We start from the raw sequence: 9966 nt of genomic DNA, 5'->3' as shown, positions 1-9966 counted from the left end.
GCACGAAGGGTTCCGTACCATTATAGAGCAAAAATTGGCCAAAATATTCTGTTTTTTTATATGGAAAAAATTGTTATCCCTCAAATTTTTATTTTATTTTAAAATTAATATAAATTATTAACATACACATTCAATCAAGGATTTCGTGAAAGTGTCAAGTGTCTACTTGTTACCATTATTGATATCGAGCAAAAAAGGCCAAAAGATCACGTTTGTTGTATGAGAGACCCCCTTAAATATTTAAATTATTTTGTTTTTAGTATTTGTTGTTATAGCGGCAACAGAAATACACAATCTGAAAATTTCAGAAGTCTAGCTATAGCGGTTCTTGAGATACAGCCTGCTGACAGACAGACATCGAAGTCTCATGAATATGAAGTCTCTCTCCCGTTTTCACACTTTGGGTACGGAACCATAAAAATTATAGCATCCCATTTAACAACTTCACTATATCTATTATGACTTTTAGTCAAAACGTTAAACGTCACAGACGTCTTGACGAGTTGTCATTTAGTCATTCAATTTAATGGTGTTATTCTATGTAAACGCTAGTCATTCAATCGAATTGCAGATTAAACCAGATGACTGCGACATATACATTATACACATCCTAAAGAATTTAAGTCAGTTTTGTTACACCCTGTATAATCATAGAAATACAAATGATAATAGTTAATAGTATTATTTTTTTATATTGCCTTAATTTCTCTCTCAATTTAATACGAGGTCGTCGTGATAATCAGTGACATAAGGAGGAGGATATTTGGGAGTTGACAAAATATTAATTGCTAGCCCCTGCCCTCTAGCCAGCACAACTCTAATACTTGATGCTCGTTTCATTCCTTCTCACGCCCAATCTCGGAAAATTCGGAACTACAGCGGACGCCTGGTGATCAGTGACACATTAATAAAAACAAACGAGGTGATACTTTTGGCATTTCTTTAATAAAAAAATATAATATATAAACATGTCCTACAGCTCATTGTCGGAATACTTCGAAATGGACGGACGTGTACTAATTAAGTACACGGTCAGACTTTTTAACCATCATACGCGTGATCAACTTCCCCGGCTGCGAATTCGAGGGGCAAGCTAGCACAATGGCCGGCCGATGGCTTCAACGTCGATACCGGCGGGAGTACCGGCCGCCGTCACCGTACGGCCTCCCGCAGCTTGTCCCACACCCGCGGGTCGCTGGCGCGCACGACGACGCGCACGCCGCTCGGCAACGCGGGCGGCGTCGGCCCTGCGTCATCCCGTAGCAGCACCACCGCCCGACGCAGCCGCACCGCCGCCGCCAGCTCCCGCCGCCGCCAGCCACACCGCGCCGCCGCCCCCGACAACACCGCCACAGTGCGCCGCGCCGCCCGCACCGACTGCGCCCCCTGCGCCGCGATAAGCGCGCCCGGCCGCCAGTCCCGCTCCGGCACGCACACGCGCCGCCCGCCGCGCTCCAGCGCCGGCACCGCCGCCGCCCACGCCCATGCCGCGTCCTCCTCCGCCACCGACAGGAACACGTCGTAGCGCAGTTCCCGTCGCCGCCCGCAGCCGCTCCGCCCGTACCACGCGAGCGCGACGCCGCCCACGACGACCGCCCCCGCCGCCAGCGCCGCCCCGGCGACCAGGGGGCCGCCCACGCGGCAGCGCCTGCCGTCGTCGGCCGCGCACGTCACCGTGTCGAGGTCCAGGACGAGCCGCTCGTGGCCGCGCAGCCCCGCGGGGAGCGCCGCGTCGCACTCGCAGCGGAGCGGGTTGCCGGCGAGCCGCAGGGCTCGGGCGCGCGCCGTCAGCCCCCGCGGCACCTCCGTCAGCAGGTTGTGCCGGAGGTTCACCTCCGGGAGGGTGACCCCCGGCGCCGGCCTGCGCTTCTCCTCCCCTAGGGCGGTCGCCGCGATGCGGTTGTAGTTCAAATCGACGATCGCCGGGCTCGCCCACTACAGCACGGGGCCTGAAAATACAGCACGGGGTCACTCGCCGCCTCGCTCCAGCGAGTAGCCGTAAGTTTAAAATATCTAGTGATGTCCTACATACGTCGAGGCGACGTATCGTGTTGTGCGACAGGTCGATGCTGTGGAGGTGCGGCAGCGCGCGCCAGTCCCCGCACACCGCGGTGAGGTTGTTGCGGGCGAGCTCGAGGTGGCGCAGCGCCGTCAGCTCGCGGAGCGGCGACAGCTCCTCCCCGCACTCCACGACCAGACCATTGCTGGATATCGACAAGTTCTGAAACATGAAGCCTGTTAGTCTTTGGGTCAATTCAGACCGCAACGCGACGAGGCGAGGTGCGGCGCGGCGTAAATTTCAATTGCGTGTGACGTCGTCTTGCGAATCTGTCAAATCCATATAAATTTAGAAATGCATCTACGTTGCGGTCGCGTTGCGGTCTGAATCAACTCTTATAATACCAGCGTATATGACAGGGTTGCCTATCGTACCCCGACCCATTCGTACTACCAATTCGGTGTACAATGTGTACACCGAATTCGTAGTACGAATGGGTAGGTAGCGTAGTACTCGGAGGTGAAATTGAATCGCAACGAGGAATAGAATATTGCTCCCGGTTCTGGTTTTGATATTGTGGGAATATGCGTGGCCGCCACAAAGAAAGATCTTCTGACCGGGCGAGGTGGTATGCTCGGTCAGGCCGAAGCCCACGTGATACATTTCAGCTGTCGTATATACAGGCTGTAACAAAATAAGTGATAATACTTTAGGGTGTGTACGTGTTCCTTGTAGAGAGTTCACTGTGAAAGTAGCAGCGCTGAAAGACTAAAAATTTTTTTCACTTTTGTATGGGGAAACTCGTGACGCTCGGACCCTTGCCCATACAAAAGTGAAAAAAAATTTTCGTCTTTCAGAGCTGCTACTTTCACAGTGAACTCTCTACAAGGAACACGTACACACCCTAAAGTATTATCACTTATTTTTGTTACACACTGTATACTGACGCGCTTAGAAAACTTCGATAGTGCGATGCAGAAATTTTAGGCGAATTATTGTGGGTACCGCCACAATATTATAATCGGTGACGACTCACCGTCAGGTGCATTCGAACCGCGAAGAAGGTGTCGGGGTTCAGCCGCATCAGGTAGTTCTCCGACAGGTCCAACTCCTGCAACGCCAACAGACCCTCCAGGCTCGATCTGCCACAAGAAACAATGTCACAAAAACTGGGGTAACTGAAAAAATATATAAATCGTTCACGAGGATCCGATAAACAAAAATAATCACAAAGTTCGCGGGTGGCAAACTAAGTATAAAAGCTAACCGGTCGAGAGTGGTCAGGTTGTTGCCGCTGAGGTTCAGCGTGAGCAGCGGCAGCGGCAGCGTGCGGCCGTCGCGGTAGGCGCCGCGCACCGCGCGCAGGCGGTTGTGGCTCACGTCGAGGTGGACCAGCCCCCGCAGCCCGCCCAGCTCGTTCAGCGGCAGCACCTCCAGCTCGTTGTAGCTCAGGTCGACCCTCTCCAGCCATGTCTAGGAACGAACGATGTTCGACTTTAGTCAGCAGCTGGTTTTTTGCAAAAGTCACGGAGGTGTTTAACTTCGAAACGCATATTAATATTAGTGAGGCATTCTCTTTTGTAAGGTGGAGGCTCACCGCGCCGGCGACAGCGGAGTCGAAGAGCGTGCGCAGGCGGTTGCGATTGAGGTGCAAGTCGGTGAGCGCCGCGCAGCCAATGAACACCCCCGCCGGCAGCGACGACAGCTCGTTGTCGTTTAAATTCAGAAGCTTCAACTCGGTCGAGCCTGCAACACGACGGTGTGACCACATCTCATGGCGGGAGCTGAGCACGTTCGAAAGCGATGGATTTACTTCTAGAAAACGCACCTTGGCAAAAAAGGGCATCCTTGTGAACGAGCCGGATGCTGTTGCCCCACAGCGACAGCGCTGCGAGGGCGGGCAGCGGGCGCAGCGCCGCCGCCGGCAGCTCGCGCAGCTGCTCGCACTCCGCCACCTCCAGGTCGCGCAGCCGCGCCAGCTCCGCCCCGCCCGCGCCCGGCGCCAGCGACGACACTCCGCCTCGCAGCCGCAGCTCGGTCAGATCGGCCAACCCGGACAAGGTCGCGTACGGCATCGACGTCATCGTAATGTTACTGTCGTCTGAAATTTAATTGTTGTTTTAAAATATATTGCATTCTTTCACGTACGCCGCAGTACCCAAAAGTAGTTAACACAATCGAGTGAATAGTAAAGTGGCAATCTGAATTTTACGACTGCGAGGCGCGAGCACACGAAACGTACCTGCCTCTATCTCTATACTCTGAACGGCCGAGAGCCCGGCTAGGCCGAGGGAGATCGGTTCCCACGTGTTTTCGAGCATCAGTTCGGTGACGGTGGCGACCCCGGGCACGCAGGCGAGCGGCGCGCGTAGCTCGCAGTCCCTCACGTGGAGCCGCGCCGCCGCCACCGCCCGCCCCGCGCCCACCGCCAGCGCCCCCCCGGCGCCCGCCAGCTCGCCGCACGAGTAGCTCCCGCTCTCCTGTAAAACACGCGCGTGCTGAATGCCCTCCTGGTAAAAAGCCCCCTCCTCCCGCCTCCCCCCTCCATAAAACTGTCCCCAGCGTACCTCGCAGGACAGCGACAGGTAGTTGGTGGAGCTGTCGAACTCGAGGCGCGTGCCGCTCCCCGACCGCCACGTCACCGCCGAGCTCGACCTGGGAAGAAAAGAGAGGCGGTGAATTTCTTAAAAAGGGATCGTTAGATCGGTACATGCGAGTCTCCTCCGTTTGAGCAGCGCGCTTCAAATTAAAATCCCGTTTACCTGACGCTGTGCAGCAGCGCGACCGCGAGCATCACTCCGCGCCGCACCGCCGTCGCCGGGCTTCGCGCGCGCTCGCCGGTCGCACCTGCCCTGGAAACGGTCACTCGTTATCGGGCTAGTTATATTTTATACTTTAAATAGGTACCTATGTAATTGAATTAATTGGGAATGGGTCCAATCAAGTAAAATTTCCTTCCTGTTAAAATGCACGGCTAATTATATTACGAGACCGCAGATAATTATATTATCGAACCAAAAACACCGTGCACCGTATAGCAACAGTCGACCCTGCCCAAAACGTTCGTTAGTTACTCTTTTTTTTTACGTACCAAATTACCAATAGCCTGTTGGCCTCATTAGCTTCATCGGATGATGACTGCCATTGGGCAAGTGTTGGGATTAAGACGACGAGTCTGGAGACCCCCTCCTACGTCACCCCCCTTGGGGTGATGTACAGACCGGATTTTGGGAGAAAATCTATGTGATGAATTTTCATTTGGACACAGAATATATAGTTAATGGAATCAGGCGTTACTTTGCGGAAATCCATAGTTTAAATTTAGTTTGTTATTATTTTTAGCAATATTCCGCGAAAACAACTTCCACCTTTAAGTAAATGAGTGAGTGTACGCATAGGCATGCGTACAGCACCTCCCTCCTCCCACACTGCCTATGCGTACACTCGCATGCAAGAACTTGCAAACACCACCACCACACAAGCAATAATGTTGGCAAATCCGTGCAAGGCCCCTACTAAACTAAACAACGGTGTATAAAAGGCGGTGTTTTGGCCGTTGGCGGCACTTAACGGACGTTGTTCGTAGAGTCCACATCCTGAGGATGCTCCGGTGTTGGGGCGAAACGCGCGTCGAGGTTTTCAACCTGCATGGTGGTGAGGGGCCTTGCACGGATTTGCCAACATTATTGCTTGTGTGGTGGTGGTGTTTGCAAGTTCTTGCATGCGAGTGTACGCATAGGCAGTGTGGGAGGAGGGAGGTGCTGTACGCATGCCTATGCGTACACTCACTCATTTACTTAAAGGTGGAAGTTGTTTTCGCGGAATATTGCTAAAAATAATAACAAACTAAATTTACACAGAATATATTACAATAGTACAAGTGTTTGAGTTAGAACACAGGGGTTAGGACCCCGCCGCACTCTTAGGCGAGTGTGGCTGATCGGTGACTCGTATTCGATGTGTTTATTTTATCCTGCTTTGGGATCGGAAGCTGGATAAAATATACTTAACGTCCTTTCCTTCTTTTGAATCTTGGTAGGAGTCACAAGATGCCTTGGTTGTGTTTTACGACCTCTTCAAGGCATTTGACTACGTCAAGCGTGCTACATTAATTATGAAATTATACCACCACGGCATAACAGCCTCTTCACTCCACCTTTTGACATACAACCTTAAAACCAGAGGGTTGAGGTAAACCGTAAACAGCAAAAAGTTCCATACTTACCGAAATAGAATCGGGTGTCCCACATGGGCACATTCTATGCCCGTTATGTTTTTTAATCTACTTACATAAATCTTATGTGTCTATCTATTAAATTCGTTAAGTTTACAACTTTTTCAAATACTTTTAACATCGTTTCAATTACTTTAGACAATCAAATTCCTCTCGTCACGATGTGAACCGAGGATCATCCGTGACCCGCTTATCATTCGACTCTGGTACTATAAGTACTGACGTCTAGCTGATAATAGGGTACATGTAATGTTGATAAATACAGCTGACGCAGACTGACAATACTGATGTTTAATTTTGAGGTATCCGGCATTTTGTTTAGACGTGCTAATTAAATACCTAGGTAAAAAACGGGCAAGTGCGAGTTGGACTCGCGCACGAAGGGTTCCGTACCGCTATGAAGCGAAAGTTGGCAAAAAATTGTGTGTTTTGTATGGGAACCCCTCTTAAATACTTATTTTATTTTAATTTTATTTATAATTGTGAGTATAATATCAAGTGCCTACCTGCTACCATTATTGATTACGAGCAAAAAAGGCCAAAAAAATCACATTTGTCGTATGGGAGTCCCCCTCAAATATTTATTTTATTTTGTTTTTAGTATTTTTTATTATAGCGGCAACAAATAGACGCAATCTATGAAAATTTCAGAAGTCTAGCTATAGTGGTTCTTGAGTTACAGCCTGTGTCTGTGTCTCACACAGACAGACAGACGGACAGTCATCGAAGTCTTAGTAATAGGGTCCCGTTTTCACCCTTTGGGTACGGAACTCTAAAAATGTACTTCATTTTTAGGTTTCCATAGTAGTAATCATTATTTTATTTTATTCAGAAAACTTACAGTTTGCTTGCTTATTAATTAATGCTACTACTTAACTCTCATATAAGGGGACTCTCATACAAAAGCGCATTTTTAGGGTTCCGTACCCAAAGGGTAAAAACGGGACCCTATTACTGAGACTTCGATGTCTGTCCGTCTGTCTCCAGGCTGTAACTCAAGAACCGCTTTAGCTAGACTTCTGATATATTAACGCAGTAAAATTAAGGGGGCTCCCATACAACAAACGTAATTTTTTTAGGCTTTTTCGCTCGTAATCAATATTGGTAACAGCTAGGCACTTAAAATGTTCACAAAATCCTTAATTATAATATTTGTACTTTAATAATTAATGTTAAAAATTTAATTAAGTAAATATTTAAAGAGGGCTCCCTTACAAGAAACAATTTTTTGCCTACTTTCGCTCTATACCGGTACGGAACCCTTCGTGCGCGTCCGACTCGCTCTTGACCGATTATTTTTTATCCAATTTATCGTTTTTAAATATCACAAATCCGTGTCAGGTTGTGGGTTACGATACTCGTGATTTCCTGACCGAGGGCAAGAATTTTGCTCCAGTTTTGTATCGGTCGAATATCGCGTATGGCGTATGGCGTAACCTTCCGCTAATTTAGGAATATGATACCTAAAGCAGGGTCATGTGTGATAAAGTTGTAAGTAAGTAAAATTTTTGAACGGTTTGCACTTCCCCGTCTTGAGTACGAAAGCTCTGTAACAGAGGTACCTTTATTTAAATACTTTGTGCGTGTGACATAATATATGATATGACATACCCGATGCGGTGAAAGTGCTCCCGGGGTTCGGTCGCCGGACTCGCACAGGCCGGGCTCATGTTTCTGCTGCTGATTTACTGTCTCCTCGTTAGGTACGAGCTCCGCGACTCGGTCACTATTTCACCACTCACTATTCACTAATCAAAATATGCAGTCCGTCCGCATACCGACCACCGAGGTCATTACCGGACTATTGTAGAAGATCGGTATGAATTTCTCGAAAATACATTAAATAAAATACTGATTTTGGGCTAGCATCCAGCTCGCTAGAGTAAAAATTTTCTTTGTCATCCAGTCACTGCGGACGCACGCGGCGCTACTGACGCGACGCGGCGCGGGCGTAATTGTACTATGTGTATGTGTATCGCTTGTACGCAGTCGACAGTCTGAGCCGAGAGATCAGTCATCAGACGCGATGATAATAATGTTACGACTTACGGCCTGTCCACATCTCCATTCTCCCCGTCACGACGTCGTCAACATGGAACAGTGCGGTAACATGGCACTGTTTGGGGTACTTTCTAGACCCCTTTTTTAAAAAAGATTTATTTTACAAACTAGAAATAGAAAAACACAGAATTAGTAATTTCGGCACACGACCGTCAACGAAATAGGATGGATGAAGAATGACTGGGAACTCGGGAGGATGTTTATATAAAGGGAGTAGGATTGCTAATTACGATGGAAATAATATAGATAGGGCTTAGGTAAGGGAAAAGGCTAACATGGATAGGATATAACAGCACGTTACGTTGTCGCGGCATGCAAATTTACGTCAACGTAACGTGAAATTGCACGTCGCTACAACGTAACGTGCCACGTTACCTCACCGTTCCACGTTGACGACGTCGTGAGTCGTGACGTACAATAATAGCACAGTTTGAGTGCTGTGGGCGTAGGTAGTAGGTACCCCTAGTTAGTTTAGTTGCGCCAACATTCGTTTATCGCGCGGGAACCGTGCACTTTTCCGGGATAAACAGCTATTCTATGTCCTTTACCAGGGCTCAAACTATCTCTATACCAAATTTAAGCAAAATACGTTCAGCGATTTTGACATGAAGAGATAACAGGCAGACATACAGAGAGTTTGTTCTTGGGAATTGTTTGTTTTTAAGTATTATTATTTTAATATCCGTTTTTTAGTATCATGGCCATCATGAGAACTAAATCTAGCTTTCCTATGTTTCTAATGACTAATGAGTTAAAATCCAGAAGAGAAGAATTAATTACCAGAATCGGTTCAGCCGTTAAGGCAGACAAACAGACATACTTTCACAATTTTGTTATTTCTCTGGAATGAACTATCACCACTAGTATTTCCGGATCAATACGACCTGCAAACCTTCAAGAAAAGAGCGTATTCCCTCTTAAAAGGCCGGCAACGCACCTGCAGCTCTTCTGATGTTGTGAGTGTCCATGGGCGACGGTAGCTGCTTTCCATCAGGTGATGCGTTTACTCGTTTGCTCCCTTATTTTATAAAAAATATATTAGTATGAATAAATATAAACGGAAAGAGGGATTATACCTCAGCGAGTCCGACGGACGATAATGGTCGTCGCCAGCGCCGGCACCGCCCCGCCCAGCGCCCTCACCCGGGACCATCACCGCCCCCTCCGCCCCTCCGCCTCGCCGCCCACCGACAGGCGACAGCACAGCGCACCGCGCACCTTGCTTCTTACGCGTCCACTACTTACGATATGTTATAAAGGAAAAATACAAAAAGACAATATAAGCGAAATTCGTGTCGTGGCTGATTTGCTATTCGACCACAACGCGTTGTGACAATCAAGAAAACCGGCCAAGTGCGTGTCGGGCCACGCGCAATATAGGGTTCCGTAGTACCGCTACTTTTTTTTTTTAATTTTGTATGGTCAACGAATGTACCTACATTTATAATGTGTTTTATACACTACAGCTAACAACATCATCTCAGTTACGTTCAAAGGAATTTGAACGGAAAGTTCCTTTATACTTTGCCGAATACATTTTTGTAGTTGATCGACTATTACCTACTCAATAACCTATGAATTCTTCTTAGCCCTGATAGTTTTCCTTTTAAATTCAGTAGGTATATTTCCTACTCCCTTGAATTTTTTCACATTTCCAGAAACAACCGTATAG

The 9966-nt window shown here is 48.2% G+C and overlaps 1 protein-coding gene across 1 annotated transcript; it reads right to left on the bottom strand.

Moving 5' to 3' along the window:
* Positions 1–1876: 1876 nt before the first annotated feature.
* Positions 1877–8120, bottom strand: LOC121734413 (insulin-like growth factor-binding protein complex acid labile subunit). The gene is made up of 10 exons (XM_042125024.1): positions 7845–8120; positions 4762–4851; positions 4567–4654; positions 4242–4479; positions 3828–4100; positions 3597–3745; positions 3267–3472; positions 3036–3141; positions 2029–2221; positions 1877–1949 (listed from the first exon to the last, which is right to left on the bottom strand). Exons 1-10 carry the CDS (start codon positions 7901–7903, stop codon positions 1936–1938), a joined length of 1416 nt encoding a protein of 471 aa, XP_041980958.1. The 5' UTR covers positions 7904–8120; the 3' UTR covers positions 1877–1935.
* Positions 8121–9966: the final 1846 nt, after the last annotated feature.

Source organism: Aricia agestis, chromosome 15 (assembly GCF_905147365.1).
Source record: "Aricia agestis chromosome 15, ilAriAges1.1, whole genome shotgun sequence".
Taxonomy (NCBI): Eukaryota; Metazoa; Arthropoda; class Insecta; order Lepidoptera; family Lycaenidae; genus Aricia; species Aricia agestis.
The sequence above is the reverse complement of the archived record's forward strand: the minus strand, read 5'-3'. Positions and strand labels throughout refer to the sequence as shown.

Bases quoted from the DNA above. Each gene is read 5' to 3' on its own strand.
- LOC121734413 (XM_042125024.1), bottom strand. From the start codon at position 7,903: ATGAGCCCGGCCTGTGCGAGTCCGGCGACCGAACCCCGGGAGCACTTT. The intron at 4,655-4,761 runs GTAAACGGGATT...TTTTCTTCCCAG, and splicing joins GCGCTGCTGCACAGCGTCAG to GTCGAGCTCGGCGGTGACGT. The intron at 3,142-3,266 runs GTTAGCTTTTAT...TTCTTGTGGCAG, and splicing joins AACCTGACCACTCTCGACCG to ATCGAGCCTGGAGGGTCTGT.